The 19,956-nt window shown below is 54.9% G+C and overlaps 11 protein-coding genes across 11 annotated transcripts; 5 read left to right on the top strand and 6 right to left on the bottom strand.

The window, feature by feature from the left end:
• Positions 1-368: 368 nt before the first annotated feature.
• Positions 369-2,555, bottom strand: LTR77_002509 (uncharacterized protein; the record flags this gene model as incomplete). The annotated part of the gene is made up of 3 exons (XM_064799768.1): positions 369-927; positions 1,053-1,606; positions 1,656-2,555. The coding sequence occupies 3 exons, from the start codon at positions 2,553-2,555 to the stop codon at positions 369-371; spliced, it is 2,013 nt and encodes a 670-aa protein (XP_064662523.1).
• A 456-nt stretch (positions 2,556-3,011) lies between these two features.
• BBP1 (Branchpoint-bridging protein) lies at positions 3,012-4,845 on the bottom strand (the record flags this gene model as incomplete). The annotated part of the gene is made up of 4 exons (XM_064799769.1): positions 3,012-3,752; positions 3,804-4,027; positions 4,207-4,424; positions 4,484-4,845. The coding sequence occupies 4 exons, from the start codon at positions 4,843-4,845 to the stop codon at positions 3,012-3,014; spliced, it is 1,545 nt and encodes a 514-aa protein (XP_064662524.1).
• Positions 4,846-5,765: 920 nt separating this feature from the next.
• On the bottom strand, positions 5,766-6,352 carry LTR77_002511 (uncharacterized protein; the record flags this gene model as incomplete). Its single annotated transcript, XM_064799770.1, has 2 exons — positions 5,766-6,024; positions 6,105-6,352. The coding sequence occupies 2 exons, from the start codon at positions 6,350-6,352 to the stop codon at positions 5,766-5,768; spliced, it is 507 nt and encodes a 168-aa protein (XP_064662525.1).
• An 893-nt stretch (positions 6,353-7,245) lies between these two features.
• Positions 7,246-7,971, top strand: LTR77_002512 (uncharacterized protein; the record flags this gene model as incomplete). The annotated part of the gene is made up of 2 exons (XM_064799771.1): positions 7,246-7,535; positions 7,584-7,971. The coding sequence occupies 2 exons, from the start codon at positions 7,246-7,248 to the stop codon at positions 7,969-7,971; spliced, it is 678 nt and encodes a 225-aa protein (XP_064662526.1).
• Positions 7,972-8,064: 93 nt separating this feature from the next.
• Positions 8,065-8,709, top strand: LTR77_002513 (uncharacterized protein; the record flags this gene model as incomplete). The annotated part of the gene is made up of 2 exons (XM_064799772.1): positions 8,065-8,371; positions 8,468-8,709. 2 exons carry the CDS (start codon positions 8,065-8,067, stop codon positions 8,707-8,709), a joined length of 549 nt encoding a protein of 182 aa, XP_064662527.1.
• Positions 8,710-9,193: 484 nt separating this feature from the next.
• LTR77_002514 (uncharacterized protein) lies at positions 9,194-11,358 on the bottom strand (the record flags this gene model as incomplete). The annotated part of the gene is made up of 2 exons (XM_064799773.1): positions 9,194-9,414; positions 9,468-11,358. The coding sequence occupies 2 exons, from the start codon at positions 11,356-11,358 to the stop codon at positions 9,194-9,196; spliced, it is 2,112 nt and encodes a 703-aa protein (XP_064662528.1).
• Positions 11,359-11,935: 577 nt separating this feature from the next.
• Positions 11,936-13,046, bottom strand: LTR77_002515 (uncharacterized protein; the record flags this gene model as incomplete). The annotated part of the gene is made up of 3 exons (XM_064799774.1): positions 11,936-12,465; positions 12,519-12,726; positions 12,780-13,046. The coding sequence occupies 3 exons, from the start codon at positions 13,044-13,046 to the stop codon at positions 11,936-11,938; spliced, it is 1,005 nt and encodes a 334-aa protein (XP_064662529.1).
• Positions 13,047-13,589: 543 nt separating this feature from the next.
• Positions 13,590-14,603, top strand: LTR77_002516 (uncharacterized protein; the record flags this gene model as incomplete). The annotated part of the gene is made up of 1 exon (XM_064799775.1): positions 13,590-14,603. The coding sequence occupies one exon, from the start codon at positions 13,590-13,592 to the stop codon at positions 14,601-14,603; it is 1,014 nt and encodes a 337-aa protein (XP_064662530.1).
• Positions 14,604-14,932: 329 nt separating this feature from the next.
• Positions 14,933-15,502, top strand: LTR77_002517 (uncharacterized protein; the record flags this gene model as incomplete). Its single annotated transcript, XM_064799776.1, has 1 exon — positions 14,933-15,502. The coding sequence occupies one exon, from the start codon at positions 14,933-14,935 to the stop codon at positions 15,500-15,502; it is 570 nt and encodes a 189-aa protein (XP_064662531.1).
• Positions 15,503-15,783: 281 nt separating this feature from the next.
• LTR77_002518 (uncharacterized protein) lies at positions 15,784-16,536 on the top strand (the record flags this gene model as incomplete). Its single annotated transcript, XM_064799777.1, has 2 exons — positions 15,784-15,891; positions 15,940-16,536. 2 exons carry the CDS (start codon positions 15,784-15,786, stop codon positions 16,534-16,536), a joined length of 705 nt encoding a protein of 234 aa, XP_064662532.1.
• Positions 16,537-17,694: 1,158 nt separating this feature from the next.
• On the bottom strand, positions 17,695-19,742 carry LTR77_002519 (uncharacterized protein; the record flags this gene model as incomplete). Its single annotated transcript, XM_064799778.1, has 2 exons — positions 17,695-19,109; positions 19,166-19,742. The coding sequence occupies 2 exons, from the start codon at positions 19,740-19,742 to the stop codon at positions 17,695-17,697; spliced, it is 1,992 nt and encodes a 663-aa protein (XP_064662533.1).
• Between the last annotated feature and the right edge of the window lie 214 nt (positions 19,743-19,956).

A 19,956-nucleotide genomic window follows, 5' to 3' on the forward strand; every position in this document is an offset into this window, starting at 1 on the left:
TTTCTCTGGAAAAAGTATCAAGTGTGGGATCGGTGTGGAGGGTCGAGTCAACTATTTTGACAGAATGCGCTGCCTGGAGAGCTTAATACCCAATGCTCGGGTTCCTCGGATTAGTCTATCGGAGTTGACATGCTGGTCTAGTGTACAGAGGCTCAGCCACACTGTAGGAGGTACATCGAGCAGCCTTACGAGCGCTGATTGACGGCGCTTGAAGCAGGTTTCACGCGCTACTGCGTGCAGCTTAAGGCGAGCTGAGAAGCTGAACGGTTGCCTGCACAGGCATCGACTTTCCGCCTATGCATCTTTCCTAACACGGCCTGTATCGACGACTCAAGTATCCAAGTACCGTTTCCTTCCGAGCAAGACGATTACTTCCACGAAGCCTCATGCATGCCTCCATTCCTGCTCAACATGCTGTTCATGAACCCACCCCCACCTGATGCATACAAGGCTCTGGCGATCTTGGACGAAGACACCATCAGCTCTTCCACCTCAAGATCCAAAGCACTCTCATCGCCGGGCGTAGGCCCGAACGGTATAGCATCTACTTCGCAGACCGTGTCCTCTGGAGGCAGCTCTCCAGTCTGGAAATACTGTCTAACATAGCCCTGCGTGCACTTGCTCGGAGCAGCCAGCGAGCAATGGCCCGGAGAGTCCTGGATGAGCGCGACTGCACCTGTGAAGCCCTTTGCCATCTTCTTCGCATAAGCCCCTGGTGTGACCGGGTCGGCAGTATTGCCAATTTCGAGTAATGGGTGACTGGTATTAGCCACCCACGGTCCTTCGAAGCGGTAGAATGGCCGGACTTCGTAGTGCATGCAATTCAGTCTCAGCATGGCCCACGTGTCACCGCCTGCAGGAGAGAGTTTTGTTAGATTGGCGACGTGCTCGCGGAACTCGTCTCGAGTGAGCCAGCCTTGAGGGTCCCTGAAGCAGCGAAGGGTAAAAGGGTCAGCAAGTGTCTCGATGGTGAGGAAGGGTTCAAAAGGTCTCAGAACGCCACTTGCAGTGTGATCGTGCCTTGGAGAACCCTTTTACCCAGGAATACTCACCCGTCGGTACACGCAATACCGACCGTGGCATCCATATGCAACACGGCCATTCCGCCAATGAACGGTGAGTCTGCAGCTCGTTCAGTGTTGGAGAATGTATCGTAGAGTCCTGGTGCGATCGCGTCCTCAGTGAAATTGCCACTTTCGATTTTGGCAAGGATTTTGGCGAGGTACGGAAAGCCGTAGATTGGGCCGTATAGTGTTCCGAAAATAAACTGCTTCATGGCGCTGTAAGTGATCACATCAGGATTGTACCGATCAATCACCGGGAGCGGGTTGTGGTATAGGCTCTCAAGTATGTTGAAGGTCCTCTCCTTAACCCCATCTGCTGTTGTGGTGCCCATAGCATTGGCCAGAGCACAGGTCGGGTACCCAACTCGAGCACAGTGGTAGTAGAAGAGGTCCAGTGCTTTCTCCGTGTCCTTCAGATTGTCCATCCAGATAGTTTCCTTGTAGTCGTAGGCATCCACAACGCCATCAACGATGAGACGATTGATGCGATCCGGAAACATTGCTGCGAAGGTATTCCCAAGATAGGTACCGTATGAGAAGCCCTGCATTCGTCAGCGTTCAGTCCCGCCTACAGAGCTTGACAGGACTCGCCCAGTAGTTAATCTTCTCCTGCCCTTCATGATGCTTCAGATCCTCTGGCACCTCTACACTTCTAAACAGCCGATCACCGAACGAACGCTCCTCATTCAGCAACCTTTCAGCTTCTTTCTCCCGCCACTCGCCATGGCGCTCAATGATCTCAACCATGTCCCTTGCTACGGATGCTGTAGTCGCATATTGCTTAATATCAGCTTTACCATCTTCCCTTGGCAAAGAGCAGGAATTCATTCTGGCCTTAGCGATGGAGTATAGCCTTCCAAAGGCAGCATCTGATGCACTGAAAACACCCTCCTCCATCACCCGAACGGACCACATGTGCTCGAGAAAGGAGCTTTGAAGGCATTGGATCAACGGCTGACTTTCGCCGACTCCTCGGGGGTCGAAACCGATGTAGTCGAAGAATTTGGCATTATCGTCCTCGATGATGTCTCGGAAGCTATCAGCTGCGGCAAGCACCAGACCGGTGCCTGGTCCGCCCGGGCCTCCAGGGTTGAACAGAATAGGACCACCATACCGCGGATGCGTAACCGGCACAGCAGCCGGCTTCTTCACAATCGCGATACTGACCGTGGCGTCCGTGGTGCCATTCCAGTAGTCCATCGGAAGCTCCAATCGTGCGCACTGGAAGTCCTCGCCCCAATACTTGTCGCAGTCATGATAGTCGAGATACGTTCGCACTGGCAGGTCGGCCCAGTCGAACGGTTTATCTTTACCGGTCGAAGATGGCTTACCACCACGGAGAGGAAACCAGGTGCCATGGCTCGGTTTGATCGACCAGACTGCGAGCAGCAGTGTGGCAAAGATAAATGGCCACCTCCATCTCAGGGGCGCCTTGCGCGGTCGTGGTTCGCGAGGGTCATCGGTCGGCAAGACCGCCGCTTGTTTCTCCATGCTGAGTCAAATCTCTGACTCCGATTCTACAAAGCTGTATAGTTCCTCAGCTGGATAGGTGATTTGTTTCTGGCGAGAGTGGATGAGGTCTACGAGATACTGCTGATGCCTGCTGGCCAGCAAGTTTGCTCAGCTCGACTGAAGCTCGCTGAATGAGGAAGGAGATCAGCTCGAAGGATCACAGGATCACAGCCTAAACAGGGTAGAGTATCACGTATCTACGCAAAATCCTCTACCACGCGATAATCAATTTTGAATAACAGTACTTGAGAAGCTGAGCTACGGCCGCTGCTAGGAGGCACGAGCGGCTGGTCATGCTCGCCTTTCCGCCACCCCGCATGCAAGTTTTGAGTACGCAACACCTGCCTCTCCCTATATCCATCCTCACGCCGCCCACAGTAACAACTTCCCCTGTCTCGTGCGCCGCCAATATCGCAGTGCATTTGTTGAGCAAGCCTACGCTGGAGGCGGGGGCGGTGGTGGTGGGACGTCGGACGGAGGAGGTGGTGGCGGAGCTTCGTACTGCTGCTGTTGCTGCCATGGGGCACCAGGGGCACCACCTCCATAGCCACCGCCCATGCCACCACCATTCTGCCACGGAGCTCCACCACCTTGACCTCGGTTCTGCTGCCACGGCGGTAGGCTGGAACCAGGAGGTGGAGGAGGCGGCGCGTTATTGTAGCCTCCGTCGTACCCTCCACGGTTCTGGTTGGCCCAGGGTGCTGCACCTCCCTGCTGTTGACGAGGCTGGTTCCACGGCGCAGGTGCACCGGACGGGCCACGCTGCCATGGCCTGACGTTGGCTTGCCCATCGCCGTTTGCATTGCTCTGCCCGTTGTCCCAGCCGATCTGCCTCGGCGGAGCCTGTCCATCTGCGCCTCCCAGCTCGTTCATCAACTTGGCGTACTCGTCGTCTGCCGAACCCTCGACACGCGGTCGTGGTGGGAGGTCGCGGAAGTTGCCGCCACGCACGCGATCTGGGCAGTCGCGAGCCATGTGCCCGGCATTCCCACAGACGCGACAGATGATGTTTGCAGTGTAGTTGCGCGCTTGAGGACAATCGTACTTGCGGTGGCCGATCTCGCCGCAATTCTGGCAGGCTTGGTTCTCGTCGTCGCGAAGGGTGCCGTTGAGGGCGGCTAGCTCACGGAGCTGGTTGCGCTTGAGTTCGTTCTGTGTTTCCGGTGTGGAGGCAGCCTGAAGACTATTAGCATGGTTCAGCGGACACCAATGATGCAATACACATACCGTTTCGATGACTTGGTGGATGAGTTCTTTGGCCTTGTTGACCTTTTCCTCGGTGTCGGCCATGATGAGGCAGTGTAGATCTTCATCTTGGTTGCTGGCGTGGGCAGCATCCGATTTGCCCTTTCCCTCTTTAACGGATCCTTTGCCGCGAATTGCGATCTTGGCCTGTGACTTGCTTTCCATGTTCTTCAAAGTGTTGCCGCGTGGTCCGATGAGAAGGCCGACTGTTAGTAGAAGAGAGCTAGGTGTTAGTGTTTGTTCTTGATGATATGTTGAAGATTATGCGTGGTTAGCAGGGCAGGGTTAGTATGACTTTTGATCGCCATGAACGCCTGGTGCAAAGCATAGAATGCTTGATGAATGAAGAAAGGGAAGGAAGGGGTTAGTGGGTTAGTTATCATACTGAAATTGATTTCTGGGTAGTCATTGACAGGTACGTAGACCTTCTCCTGCGTCTTCGTGGGACGTCTGTAGTCGGACGGTGGGTGATAGCTCGGGATGATCTTCATCGCTTTTTCGATGAGCTTGTGGCGCTCCTCTTCGAGCCTCTTCTTGTAGCGGTACTCGCGGGTGTTTACACGGCGACCGAAGTTGTCGTACTGCGGTGGGGGCGAAGGAGATCTGTGCGAAAGTGTTAGTCTTCGTGGGTGATTCGAGCAGTCGAACATGCATGTTCATACCTGTCACCATCCGCCGGGACCACGTCGTTGATCCTGAGCTTCTGGCTGATCTCCTCGACACGCAGATGGGTAACGTAGGCATCTAGCTGTTCGGCAGTCATGGGCGCTGTGATTGCGGTAGGCAAATTCATCAGACCAGCGGCCTTGTTCTCTGTCGTGTCGCCCCATCTGTTGCGCTTGCGACGCTTCTTCGTGCCGTCGGGGTTGAACTCAGGCTCTCTGCGCTCAGGGCTGCGGCCACGCTTCCCGTCTGCAACAGGAGGGGTAGACTCCTCGGGCCCGTCATCACCGCCGAAGCGGCGGCGCGTGCCCAGAGGGATGGTGTTAGCACCAGTCTGACCGGCGGGGTTTCGCCACGACATGCTGGAGATGGTGGGTGATGTCGGAGGTGAAGGAGGTTGTGGTGAGGAGAAGCTGTCAAAGAGCGCGTAGGGCAAAAGTGTCTAGATGCGCTAGCGCTGGCCCGCGGCTGATCCCGCAGTCACGTGTCGTCAACAAACCACTCCTCCCTCTCTGCAGTCGCACATACCTCAATTAGGTACACACATCACAACATGAAGAAACTAACAATGACCATGCATTCATTTGCGAGCAGAACCTTTCATGGAGCCTCATGGCTGCGATGACCATGATATCTTCAGCTGATGTCCACCTATACAGCGAACTGCTATCGAGTTGCCGTCTCCTGAGTCGTACGGCATTTCATCACTCCCCAGTCAAAGGATACTTCGGCGGCGTATCATCAACTTGGACGCCCCCTCTCTTCTCCTCATCGCTATCAGGGAACGGCAAATGCCACCCGCCCCCGGACTCGGGAGTCGACAGCCACAGCCGCATGAGGTGCCTTCGCGGCGTCGGCGGAGCATGGTCTTTGTACGCCGTCCTGGAGTGCAGAACGTGCTCGTTCGAAAGCCATTGGATGTCGCCAACGTCTAGGACCATGTGCAGGCGGTGACGCATGCAGGTATCTTCCAGGACTTGCAGAGCGTCGAGCTGCTCCGGCGAAAGCGGCGGGATATTGCCAGCTTCCGAGAAGCGTATCAAGCCTGAGGATCGTCAGCTCAGATGCTACTAGGAGAAAATGGCGAAAATTTACTTCGAACGAAGTACGGATCCCACCTGATGTTTGTCAGCTCAGATGCTACTGGGAGGAGGCGGCACGCGCAACTTACTTGCAGTATACCCGGCCTTGGCCTGAAGGCTCGATGTACAGGATCTGTGTCCGAATCCACCTGCCGGGTGATCAGCAAATTCTCGAGCCTGGCTAGGCGGTAGCGAATGCTCACTCCTCCTCGCCCTTACTGACTTCACCCTTCCGATCGAAGTACCAGTTCGGCGTTGTCAAAGTCTTGACAACATCAGGTCGTTCCCGCTGAAGTGTGTTATACACATGGTGGACTGAAGCGATGTCTGACTCGCCACCCTCAAGCGCCCGATGGATGCACAACAAGCCAACGACATCAGAAGTATCTGCGTGAAAGAATCGGCGTGCATTCGTCCTGTATATCCGGACACGATGAATCTGAGTCGGATCGTCGCCACTTTTGCACGCAAGAAGACTCTTTCAGCAAATGCCACAGGTAACATCTCGGTATGGGCCTCCGGCCAGGGACTGACTTACAGATCTTGCACATGGCCCAGGATATGGCCCTTGCCGTTCTGAGATACGAAGTATCCGAGGTAGGTCCCCAAACCAACATAAGCCACAGCCGATTTGTCGACGCCCCATTCCTCGGTCGGAAAGCCCTTCATCAAGATGAACCCTTTGCCATTGAGAACGTCTTCGCGAATCTCGCTCATCATCTTCGCCAGCTTCGGGAGAGGGAAGTTGTCCTTGGTCATTCCGGTCATTGGCGTGCCGGACCTCATGAACGCATCCGCTGCGGCGCCCAGCTCTGCCTTTTCTTCCTCCGTGAACCAGTGTACCCATCGATCTGGGCATTCCTGGTGGTCTTCCGGCTTCCATACTGTTGGTCCCGTGATTTCTTCCGGGAATTGCTCATAGCTTTTGAGTTGATCATACAACGGTGGGTGCTGGCCTGATGTCTTGATGCCGTCTGGGAAGATGTCTTTTGGTGCCGAGTTGTTCAGTCATTTGGCGGAGAGCGTATGCGGAGCATCTCCAGTATCGTCGAGCAGAACGCCTGGAGCCATCTTGGTGATTCGTCTCGATGAGGAAGGAGCTTTGACTTTATCTGAGCTTCGGCTTCAACAACACTCCAACTTCTGGTGCATCGAAACATCAACCAAAGACGGCTCCTCCATGACTCTTTTATTCTCACACTCTAACCCACCTGACGTAAAGCTGTACACTTCGGCGAAGTCGGAGAAATGGTTGCAATAACATGCAGCATACCGGGTATGCGATCGACAGGTACGCGAGCACGCCATCCGATGCAGGAATTGTGTATTCAACTGCTAACTTCAATCACGTGTTAGTCGAATGCATTCGTGGGTCGTCGGTGGACATTGTGAGGCGCGATCACGCCATGACACACCCACTGAATGGCATTTGCGAAGAATTCCTAAGCCTCTCTCGGTAAGTCGAGTGGTCTTGTCAGACGGTCTGCCATCCGCAACCCATGTCTTGTCTGCCGGCATTGCAGAACGTGGCTGTAGGTCATGATGCTCATGTTTTTGGGCATTTCTTTCTTGATGCTTTTTCTTCCCGATCGCTGTCGTCTGTTTCTTGCCGGTTGTTTGAGAGTTCGACAACGCAATCTCATCCTATCTTCGCCATATCGAACAGCCCTTCCGATCCAATGGACGAGAAACGAGCAGACGAGTCGCCCTCGAGCGATACCTCCGACACATCAGGCGACGTGGAGCGAAGCGGCGACATCAACGAAAGAGCCCTCATACGCAAGCTGGATTTCCGGCTCCTACCAGCAGTGACCGTGTTGTACCTGTTGTCCTTTTTAGATCGCAGCAACGTTGCCAACGCAAAAGTCGAAGGTCTCGCGGAGGCAACCAATATGACAGACGATGGGTACCTGACCGGGCTAACGCTATTCTTCCTGGGCTACGTGCTGTTCGAGATTCCGTGCAACATGTAAGAAGGCGACAGAGTTCATCTGTTACTATGCTGATCAAGATACAGTATCCTCAAGCGCACAACTCCACGGTTCTGGCTACCCACTCTGACAGTCATATGGGGCGTTGTTGCAACGCTGCTTGGCATCGTTCAGCACCAAGCAGGGTTCTACGCCGCTCGCTTCTTCCTCGGTTCTGTTGAGTCCGGTCTGTTTCCTGGGGTTGTTTTTTACCTCAGCCTCTGGTGCGTACAATGCTCTTTGAAAGTCCACAACTTGCTGGCGGACTGTGGCTTTGTCCCCGAGACCTGCCGTGCGCTGGTCCATGTTGAAGGCAACTCTGACCGTGCAATCCCTTCAGGTACCAGCGCAAAGAGCGCCAATTCCGAATCGCCTTGTTCTTCTCCGCCGCAGCTCTCGCTGGTGCTTTCGGTGGTATCCTCGCATACGGAATAGCTCATATGGACGGCGTCGGTGGGCTTGGTGGATGGTGATGGATGGTGAGAATCCCAATAGCCAATCTTCTTGTGTGAACCACTGCTGACCACAATGCCGCAGTTTATCCTAGAAGGCATCCTGACCGTCGTCGTCGGCGTCCTCGCATATGGCTTCATCGTCAACTATCCCGACTCTGCCGCCTTCCTGAAACCTAAAGAACGAGTCTTCATCCACAAGCGTCTTGCCGCAGACGGCGATGCCTCGGAGAACGAAGGCTTCACCTGGGGCAATGTTCGAGCCGCTCTGGCGGATCCAAAGTGCTGGCTCTATTGTTTCGGCTTCGATTTCATGTCGTTGCCGCTGTACACGCTGAGTTTGTTCTTGCCGACGATTATTGCGGATCTTGGATACAGTGCAGGTAAGTGCGGACAGGTGAACGTGTATCCGTCATTCGATGCATGATGTGGCCCCTAATTTGAGTCTTTGCTGACTCTTCTGCCCTTCGAATCTTTAGTATCTGCCCAACTTCTGACAATCCCTCCATACGCCCTTGCGACCATCCTCACCACAGTCGTGGCCTGGGTGAGCGAGCGTGTTGGTCGACGAGCTCCATTCCTCATTGCTTCTGCCTTGACAGCTTCCATCGGCTACTGCATCTTGCTGGCACCACAAACCCTACAGCGCGGCCGGGAGTGTCCTACTTGGGGACATTCTTCGCAGCCGCTGGTATCTATCCAACCACTGGACTTGTGCTAAGCTGGCCGGCTGTCAATGTTGGCGGACAGACCAAGCGAGCCGTGGTAAATGCTCTGCAGATATCTATTGGGAACTGTGGTGCAGTTATTGGGTATGACAGCCTTCCGTGACTTGTTCAGGGTTGGGCGAAGCTGACATGGCCTCCTGAAGAACCCAGATATGCCGTGCCGAGGACAGTCCGCGGTTCATCGTCGGGCACTCGGTTGCTTTGGCGTACACGATTGTCAGCGCATGCTTGACGTGCGTTATATGGTGGTATCTGAACAGAGAGAACCGGAAGAGAGAGAAGCAACATCCGGGCTCAGGCATTGTAGACGGTGCCGGCGGACTGAAAGGCGACGGTGACCCTAGGTGGCGGTTTATGCTGTGAGGTCAGTTGACGAGCAAGAATGGTGGATCAAATATGCCGCAGATAGATTGTATGGCATCGTATAGCATACATGTGACACTGCAACGGCCCGAACTCGTTTGGTCGGGATGCTCTTCATTTGCCATACCACGTTCCCTCTTTCAGCGCCATCAAGGCGAAATGACTTCCAACACTTGCTCGGTTCTGGTTTCCAACCCAAAGGCCTTCCCGAGGCCCATCGACAATATACTTCGTACCGAATGGGATGGAGTTCTGACCGTTGGTCAAGAAGGCATGCGTGGTGTTGATGACGGCTTCTTGCACGGCTTCGGACGACACGGACGCCGCGACGATATCTACTCCGCATTAGCCCAGCGACCAACGTAGTATAGAATTAGTCATGACTTACTCCAGTCACAAAGGGCCCAGTGAATTCCGTTGCGGGTGTAGTGTTTGTCGTCGCTCGGGCCTGCGAATGCAAGTCCTGAGCTCTTCATCTTCTTCAAATACCAGTCTGACTGCATGTCCCAAGCTTCTTGTGGGAACGTCCTTAAATCGAGCACTACATCGGAATAGGATGGAAAAAGCACATTCCATGTCTTGTTCCTCTCATAGTTGTAGGTGAAATGTTCGCTGTCAGCAGGAGAAGAGCCGTCCAGACCAAGTCCTCCGTGATAGAGAGCGTTGACATTATCAGCGGCAACTTTGGAGTAGGTACTGTTGTGCAACAGCTTAGCAGCCGCTTTGAGTCCGATAGCTGCTTGCACGGCGAGGCCAGTCTGGTTCGCTGAAGGCCTGATGACGTCCACACTGATGAGCTGGCGTCCGGGGTAAAGCGATCGAGGTTGGACCATCCAATCCGCGTAGCCCTTCAGAAGACTCGAATAGCTGGCAGCATAGTTTGTATCGCCGCTCAGCTTTTGGTACGCATAAAGCAGGATGAACAGAGAAGAAGTTTCGAACATCGGCATATGCTCCTCTCTCCCGTCATCATGTCCAGTCGCGTTGGGATAATGTGTTCCTATGTCGTGTATCGTATACAAGTGCGGAAAGCGTCCGGCATCCAGATATGACAGGATTGGCTCAAAGAGCATTCGGATGTAGTCCGGGTTCAGACTGATGAAAATCGGCCATGACTGGAAAATGAAGTCGACCGTGTTCACATTGCCATCGCTGGAGATCTCCTTGAGGAACGCCACCGGCTCGGAGGCTGACATGTCATGGAGGGGAACAGTCAATTCCATGCCACCGAAAGTTTGCCTGACAGAGGCTTCGACAATGTCCGCATACTTGCACCCAAACGAGCGAGAGACCCTCTCCGCCTTGGTCTTCACAGCCGCATCGAACGACAGAGATCCTGACAAGAATGATTGGTAGCTTGAGAGCACATAGTCGATCGCCTCTGGGATCGTCGGCCACTTCGTCCGATAGAAGCCTGTTTGTGGTTCGTTGAGATAGTTGATTGCATATACTCGATCAAAGCCAACGACAAAGGTCGCTGATGATGCAGTGTGGCCGATGGTACCAAGGTTCTTAGTCAAGCTGGCCAGATCTGTCGCGTTGCACTGCCTGCGGGCTCTCCTCTCCAAGGCACCTGTTGCGGAGAAGGCAGCAAGCAGATCTGCAGCCGCACCGCAGCCATGTGTCATATTTCCAGCTTCGCTTGCTGCGAAAAGCACCGATCCATATGTCGCCATATCCCGCTGCTCCGTGAATCGGATCTGGTTCGGGTTGTAGAACTGGAAGAACCCAGCGGAATCTGTGGTCGTGTAGTTCAGCCCTGAAGCGCCCTTCTGTGAAGTCCAGCTGTAGTCGATACCGCTCATGACTTGGACATCTGGTGGACTCTGGTTGGTGCTCGATGCAGAGACAGTCAGGTATGAGTAGGGCAACGATTGCTTAGCATATTCGTCCGCGCCTGGCAGGACTGGCGAGAAAAAGTCCAGGACCACGTTCGCAGATCCCGCCGTAAGTCGAACATAGGTATGTGATGATGTGTAAGATACTGAATTAGTGGTTGCTTCAGTGATGTTGGCTGCTCCGCTTGGAAGACCGAAAAGCGAGTACGTCTCTCCGTCGACTCGAGCCAGAACCGGCCACGTCAGTGGAATTCCGTTCCAGAACATGGGCTGGGACGTAGCAGCATTGGAAAGCACCTGACGCCCGGGCACCCATGTTGACAAGTATGGACTCTTAACGGCGAGTGGGTAGGCTGGCAGATGTGCTGTCGCAGCAGTGGCAGGAATAGACCGTGTTGCGCTCAGACTGCCCATGGCATTCAAAGCACCAAAAAGGCCCATAGCGACGGACTGAAGCGAGTGACAAGTTGCGTTGCTTTCTGTAAGCCATCTCGAGGAGAGAAACGAAGGGGATGCATGGCATAAAAGGCAACTGGTCCACAGCTGGTCGAGACTCGTCCCGAATAGCAATCGAAATGCTGTTGATACCAAGAGCCAGAGCATTGGGACTGAAACGAACGCCGTGGAATGGGCAGAATGTACATGCAGAGGGTGTGTGATTGCTCGAAGAGGATAGGGTGAAGTGTCGAGGGACGAATGAGACGTGGCTGGTCCCGTGACAGATGCCAAAAGAGGAATGGTGTCCGCTTACCGCAAAGTTGTGGCTTCTCGAAGAATGCTCCTCCTACCTTATTCTCCCGTATCGTCCGGTACCCCCAGCCCACAAACCGTGAGCTGCATTGAGGTGTATCATATGCCTTCTACCTAGGTAGTGGGCTAATTCCATTGATCTGTTGTGCACATGGCCTCCCCACCTGGCTCCCTTGTCAAACGCTCGGACAACGACGGGAATTCGACGGCATGGCAGACAACCACAAGCTGTGGTCACTAGCAGAACCTCCTGACGGATACCATTTCATTACGATCCGACTAGAGCTCTCAGCTTCTCGATAACACCAGACTCTACATTAACGTATCCGGTCGCTCGCTGTTCTTCCCTCATCTTGTTCGACCGCTCGAAAGGAACGCGCATAGGGCTGCCGCTCGTTGAAGGCGCCGCGTGCCATGCATCAATGATCTTGTCCACCTCCGACGTGAACTCCTCCAAAGGCTGGAACATCGCCGGATTGACCATCATGATGAAAAAGCCGAAGTTCTCGAGGTTAGGTGGTAACGCTGGTGCCCCCGCGACAATTCCCAGCAGCTGAACGGACAGAGCAAGGCCCGAGCCCTTTGCACCACCCCATACCTTCAAGGCCCCTGACAGTGCTTGATGAGGATCTGTCGTCATTTCGCCTTCGGCGTTGTAGGCGGTGTCTGGAGGGATCTCGGTCCCAAGCCGCCGAGCCAGCATACATTGAGCATGGATGATCTTTGAGGTGCCAATGTCGTATATGATAGGGGGATGTGCCGATGACGTGGGAATGCCAATTGCGAACGGGTTGGTACCTTGTCCAGATGTTGAGTCTTGATCCTCAGACTTCAAGAGTTGAGGTACTCACCAACGAGCGGCTTGTAAGTGCCTTCCGGAGCTACCCACGCGGTACAGTGCGATGCTATAACTGTGACCAGGTTTTCTCGTGCAGCCATTTCTGCATAGTACGACAGCATGCCGGTATAGTACGTGCCATTGGCTCCTACAACGGAAACGCCGACTTCTTTGCACTTCTTGATCGCCAACTCAGTAGCTTCATAGCCCACCAGATAACCCTTGCAGAAACATTAGCAGCTGTAAGCGTCGAGGAAGGGATCAGCCAGCTTACGAGAGTGTCTTGCCCATCAAGCTGAGCTGTTGCAGGCGCCTCTCGTGTGATCTTCGTCGCTGTGGCCGGTTTTTTGCCAGCGAGGCGGTCCGCTATGCTGAGGATTCTGGCTAACCCTGCGATACCAAACCCTCGCAGTTCACTATCAATCAGATGGTGGCTAATCCGCTCCGCTTGTTGCGAGTCGTATCCAAGCTTACGAAGCGCAGAGTTGGCGAGCTCTTCGGCGTCTTTCAACGGGAACTGGACTTTGGTCTCACTCTCCATCTTCGACGATCTTCAACAGTTAATGCAATTTGACTCTCGCAATCCCGTTGCACCAGTGTCGTTGTACATTTATTGTCGCGTGGAGATCTCTCCACTTCTCCAAGCCCCTGCAACAAGCGCTCTTCTTCCGAGGCGGGGCTGCAACATCTCGAGAAAATCTGCCGCCTTTCTCGACCAAAGTACCTCCGTAACGACTTGTTTGAGATTTGTGGTGAGCGGAGAACGCAACTACTCGCACATGGACATGGTCTCGGAAAGTTAGGTAACATTTCGGCGTTGCTTACACGTACATCGCGAGCAGCTGCACGCCTTGTCCACTACGTCCATGGTCACATGCCAGGTCGTTTCTATCGAATCGATTCCGGCTTCGGCCTTCATCCGTTGTCAAATCGCCGGTCCATGTGAGTATCGCTCTGCATGGTAGACAGTCAGACATTTCGCAGCAAAAGCTCGGCTCCATGATATGGACATCTAGTAGCACTCGCATCTTCCGCCGACAAGTCTTTCCAGGGAACATCATTTCATTCAAAGACTTCTAGTACGATGAACACTCTTACTGAGAAGACATCGACCACCTCACGAGGCTTCACCTATCGCTACTACATTTCCGGGTCCGGGAAAGGAGCCGACATCGACAAACCTGCTCTGCTCTTCTGCCATGGGTTCCCGGAGACAGCGCATCTTTGGGAGCCGCTGCTTCCTTTCCTGCGAACAGTACCCCATCGTCTCCTTATCCCTGACCTTCTTGGATTTGGTGGGACTTTAAAGCCCACCGAGCCTTGGGCGTATGCGTATGGTGAGATGGTCCAGGACCTCCTAGACATTTGCGACGCTGAGGGTATCAGTAATGTGGTCCCTATTGGGCACGACCACGGATCAGGTCTCGCTGGGCGCGTCTACAATTACGCCCCGAAGAGGGTGATGGGCCTGATCTTGCTGAATGTCGGATACCAGGCACCTGAAAGGCAAAAGGAATTCGATATCCCGGCCATTAATGAGACGTCCACAAAGCTATTCGGCTATCCCATACTGGAGTATTGGAATTTCTTCGTAACTCCAGACGCCGCTCCGATCATGCAAGGCAACTTGGAACGTCTATGGGACTGCGCGCACGCTGGGACATTTGCGGAGAAGCAGTATCTGTACTGCGTTCCTGGAGCCATGAGGCAATACTTGACAGATCCGGACGTACCGCGAATCAGCACAAAACCGTATGCTGCAGACCCGGAACTCAAACAACGCTGGATGTCGCAGTTCCAGGCTGGAGGTCTGGCTGGACCACTCTGCTGGTATACATCCCGCGCCATGAACATTCAGCTTCTCAGCGACAAACATATGCCGGATGGCAGGGTCGTTGTCAGGGTGCCGACGCTGTTCATCGGTTGCGATGAAGATGTTGTGTGCCGACCGGAATTGATCAAATCACCACGAGATGCAGGCTTACTACCGAATTTGACGACACATATCATGGAGAGTGTTGGCCACTGGCCGATGTATGAAAATCCTGGGAAGACTGCGCTGCTGATACGGGACTTCTTGTATGAGAAGCGGTTGTGAATGTCTCACATTCGGCCATCTCCTTACTGACAGCATGTCGCTACCCTTGCGCATGTATTGCCGGCCAACGTCTCGGAGCTGAAGAGAGAGCGATGAAGTGTCCAGCATCGGCCGTAAGAATACCTGCCTGCTTCGCTTTCGGACTCTCGCACAGCTGGGTTAAGCTCGAAGCTATCTGCAGCAAGCTCTCAGCCGCATCGCAGGGGTTGCTGCATTCGGTCATCTTGAAAGCTGATCGGAGTCCTGATGCTTTCAAGCCTTTAGGGTTACCATATAACAACCCATGCGACGCTTCCAGGTGTCCACTTGCGCGCTTGGCCTTGCCCAAGATGCCACGCCTCGAACCAAAGACCCGCGAGGAGCTCACCCCAGGGCAGCAAGAACTCCACGACCTGTTCGATGATTCCGCAACGAAAGCATACGGCGACCTCTTCACATGGAGAATCGACGGACGGCAAATCGGGCCCATGCCCTTCTTCCTGCACCATCCGAAGATCGGAATGGCTGCGATGCAATTGAACGGTGCGATGGCCCAGATCCCGCTACCGCCAGACGCGAAGGAGACGGCCATTGTCACCGTCACGGCGTACCATAAAGCCGCTTATGCGGTCTATTGCCACGAGCGACTGGCGTCTGCGCCGGGGTATCTGGAGAAGAATCAGCTGGAACTGATCAAGAAAGGGGAGAAGCCGGATGGTTTGAATGAGGGTTGCAGCGTGGCGTTTGATGTTGCGTTGAGACTGAGCACCACGCCAGGCCCGATGCCTCAGCAGTTGTGGGATAGAGGGGCTGCTGTGTTTGGGAAGGACGGTCTTGTTGCGCTTCTGCATTACATTGGGTTCTACTCGCACGTTAGTATGTTGATGAATGGGACGGATGTGCCTGTGCCAGAGTCTTGATGGGGATTGATTAGACGATCAGGATCTTAAGACTTAGCTGGTACAAAGCCAAATTCTCTGTCTTCTCTGAAATCCATCTTTCGTCTGACACACAGACTACGATGTGAAACGAGTGGTCCTGCTGAATCGCTCAGTGAAACACCTGCCAAGCTCTGTCACACCTTCTTCTCCAACATCTTGACCTTCGATCATCAATACTACCGACATGTGACATCTGAATGAGTGCTTTACATCATTTTAAAAAGCGTCGTCCTGTCCCCAAGCATGAAGAGCATGCCACAATGCCTCCCCAAGTCTCACAACCCATCTACGCCAACTACCCAAGCGAGAAGTTGACCATAGGAGCCGGAGTCGCCATCTTCCACATCGCCACCGAGCGAGTAGTAGTCGTAAGCATCAAAGACCAGCTCCCGAGAACTATCCTGACCCATACGTAGTGCTACCACTCCCGCGACAAATACTACTTCCTCCCTAAAGGCCGCCGCAACGCCAACGAACCCACTGGCCAAGCCGCCGAACGCGAGGGCTACGAGGAGTCCGGCTACCGCAACCGCCTCTTACCTCTGCCGATGAAGCATCGCCAGCCGGATCCGGATGAAGGCCACGAGGAGTTCGTGACGGAGCCGGTGTGGACGCAGTTGCTGCCGTTGACGAGCACGTCGCAGTATTTGCTGTTCTGGTATGCGGCGGAGACTGTGCCGCCGGAGGTGGAGCGGGTGTATGAGGGGGGGAGTACGGGTGGTGGAGGGGAGGGGGAAGGGCGTGTGTACCGGGCTCCGCCGGCTTTTCCGAGGGATGTGACTTTGTCGCAACGACTGGCCCAGGACCGTATTACGAGCGATGGCGAGGAGAAGATCTATGAGCCAGTATGGCACGCCGGAACCGGTGTAGATGAAGAGGAGCTGCTGTACAAGAGCTACCTCCTCCCCATCGCCGAAGCGAGGCGAAAACTGAAGGGCTCGGTGATGGAGGATGTGGTTCGAAGAGGCTGGGAGGGGATGCAACTGAGAATGGAGATGGAGGCGGGAAAGTAAACTCGATGAAAGTGCCCCTTCTCCCGACGCCAGGCGATGCAGTGCAACGCAGCCGATTACCGGATATGCAACAGGAGGTAGTCGTGCTACTCCAGCGGCCAGGCATTCTCAAGCAGCTCGACACGACTACAGCATGCTCCACGACACACGACAAATGCAGCTCGTCCACCGCATATGCAACACGAGCTAGTGGTACGCCGTACAGCACGAACCACACCCTCATCCTGCTAGAGAGGACGTCTCACCTGGCACACGCACAGAACCCGCAGCACAGGATATGCGACGTCAACTAGCTGTGCGACACCAACCTCCCGTCACCTTCTGGACGAGACAGCGCGGCTCTACCGTCTCTCGCTTCCCACGAGTCGCTGCATGGCACAGCTGTCTAACACTGCAGCATCCGGCTGGTTCCACTCGAAAAGCATCATCAGCTAGCCGCACCACCCCAACCACCGTCCACGTCCTCTATGAAACCGTGCCCCGCCGTCGCAATAACGGGACTGTTTGCAGTACCGCGTCAGTCAGTACGACAAGACTCTGCAACATCGACTAGCCGTACCCCAAACGGAGCCCCTCACCATCAATGCCTCCATCCCATGCAAGGCCAGAAAGGCAGGGTAGAACAACGCGCCGTCCGGGTGCGATGCGAGCATGCGACATCCCCTACCCGTACCCCCAGAACATCCAATGATCCAATCCAATCCAGTCCGGTCGACTCCCCTTGTCCAAGGCAAGGCTGCAGGGGACAGACACATCCTGGACGAAAGCATCGGATAGAGTAGGTAGCCAGGACGCTAGGTCGTGTTCATGTTGCAGCACATCCCCCGTCCACTCTACATCCATTAGTGTTCAACTGTGCCCGCCGATGAGGAGAGCGGTTGAAGCTTGTTAGAAAACTGTGCTGCATTGGGCAGAAAGGCTGGATCTATGAGCTGTATACATCTATCTTGGGGGGGCACGTTTGGCATGAGAGGCGCCGTCCAAATGCTTGCTTGCTTGCTTTGGCCAGCCGCAGTCGGTGGGACCGCCACGAGGGTAAGAGCCTCGGAAAAATGCAGAGAACGCTCCACCCAACTCTTCCGCAATGCCTTTCCTCCCAACATACCACCGCTTCTTCCTCCTGCCTTCCCCTCTCTTTCCGTCCGTTCGGAGCACGTCTCACCCAAAAGGCGAAAATCCCTGCCCCCTCCCACCACCCCCAAACGGACTTCCCCCCTGCGCAAACCTGAAACCCCCTCCGCCACCACCCCCACCCCCATTCATCATATTAAAAAGCATCTCGGGATCAATCTGCACCCCGCCCCCCATTCCACCCATTCCGCCACCGCCAAATCCTCCGCCACCTCCAAACCCACCCATCCCCTCGCCCGGCTCCATCAAGTCCACCCCACTATCATACCGCTCCCTCTTCTGCGCATCACTCAACGTCTCGTGCGCCTCCTGGATATCCTTGAACCGCCCCTCCGCGTCCGGGTCATTCGGGTTCTTGTCCGGATGGTGCACGACGGCCAACTTGCGGTACGCGCGCTTAATCTCGTGGTCCCCTGCGTCCTTGTCCACTCCCAAAATCTTGTAGTAGTCCTTGCGCTTGCTCTTCTTGAGCTCCATCTCCGCGTGCCGGATGTCCTTGGCGATGCCGGGCTCCTCGGGGGACTGCTCCTGGATGTTCTTGTACGCGCGCACGGCTTCGTCCCAGTCGCCTCCCTCGCCGAGGGCTTTGGCGCGGGTCTTGCGGGCTTTGGTGTAGGAGGGGTCAAGTTGGATGGCGCGGTCGCAGTCGGCGATGGCTTCTTTCCACTTTTTGAGCTTGGAGTAGCACATGGCGCGGTTGTTGAGGATCTTGGAGTTGGTGCCTTTGTTTAGAGGGTCGACTTCGAGGGCAGAGGTGTAGATGTCGAGAGCTTGCGGGTAGCGGCCGTATTTGAAGTGGGTGTTGCCTTCTTCCTTCATGCGGTCGAGCTTCTTGACGATCTTGAGATATTTGCCAGCGTCTTTGAGATCGGGGTCGCATTCGGAGGCTTTTTGGAAGTGCTGGATGGCTTTCTGATTCTCACCTTGTGCGTAGAGTGCGCGGCCTCGCAGGACCAGCGCTTCCGGATCGGAGTTGTTGGAGCGTAGTAACGACATGGCCACGTTCTGTGCGTCACCCAAGCTGTTCACCGTGCCCATCTTCAAGTACGCCTCCCCTCGCATCAGCCGCCATTTCCGAGGCGGTTGTACTCCATACCCCAACCCCTTCTCCGCCAGCTCGATCCCATGTATCGCCATCGAACCAGAGTTGCTCGAGCTCAGCGTCTCCTGAGCTTGTGAGATGTGCTGTTGCATGTTCTGTGCCGGCGCCCTGTCCTTTGCCGTAGCAGGCGGCTGTATCCGATCATAAACATCCAGTGCATCCTGTGGCCGTCCCAGCGCGGTATACACCTTCGCCAACCGATGCAGAATCTTCGCACTCTCCGGCTCCAGCTCTTCCGCTTTCCTGCAGTCCTCTAATGCCTCCTGGAATCGATTCGCCGCCATGTACGCCGCTGCTCGGTTGGAGAGATATGTCGAGCTCTTGGGGTCCGCCTCGACAGCTATACCACCACAAATTAGCCACATCCTCTTCACTTGTCATTGGGGCGTATGTCACCTTTCGAATACTCCCCAATAGCCTCCGCATATTTCTTAGCCTTATACAGCTTATTCCCCTGCGCCTTGCACGCTTCCGCGTCTACCGGTTCAGCTTTTGGCGGTGTGTTCTCCCCATGCGGCGGCGGAACCGGCCCCTCCTCCCCAGCACTCTCCTCCTTCTCCCCATTCACCCCATTCGTCTCCCCACTAGGAAACCCACCCGGCACCTCCTCGGGCACAGGCGTCGTCTCCATCGCATCCCCATTCTCCCTCCCCGCGCTCCCGCTGCTGCTGCTGTTGCTCATAGCGGACAGCGCGCTCAGCCGTCTTATCTCCTCGGGCGGCAAATTCAGCGGATGTGTGGTGGATTCGGAGGATCTGCGGCGCGAAGTCCTGCTGCTTCGATGATGTGAAGTCGAAGACGAAAGCGAAGGTCGCTTCGAGGCGGCCTCTTTCTCGCGGGTGAAGTAGCCTTTGCTGCCCTTTGCAGCCTTGTCCTTGTCGGCGGTCGGTGTACGCTTGGGTGATGAAGGTTCGGCGGGCGGCGGGGTGTTGGCGGTGGAGGGCGTCTTTTTGGACTTGCGATTGAAGAACATCTGAATTTAGCAGCAGAGAGAGACGGCACAAGCACACGAGGAGAAAAAGGCAAAAGGCAGTTTCCGGAATAGTGTGGTCACCTTGTAGCTTACCGACCTCGCTGCTGCAAGCCGTTGGGGTCTCCCTGCATCGAAAAGCCGACGTGAAAAGTTTGGGTTGCCGGGAGCTGCCAAGACAGAATCGAAGGTTTTGGTCGAGTCACGTGCTAGAAGA

The sequence above is a fragment of the Saxophila tyrrhenica genome (genome assembly GCF_035928015.1).
Source record: "Saxophila tyrrhenica strain CCFEE 5935 chromosome Unknown scaffold_3, whole genome shotgun sequence".
Taxonomy (NCBI): Eukaryota; Fungi; Ascomycota; class Dothideomycetes; order Mycosphaerellales; family Extremaceae; genus Saxophila; species Saxophila tyrrhenica.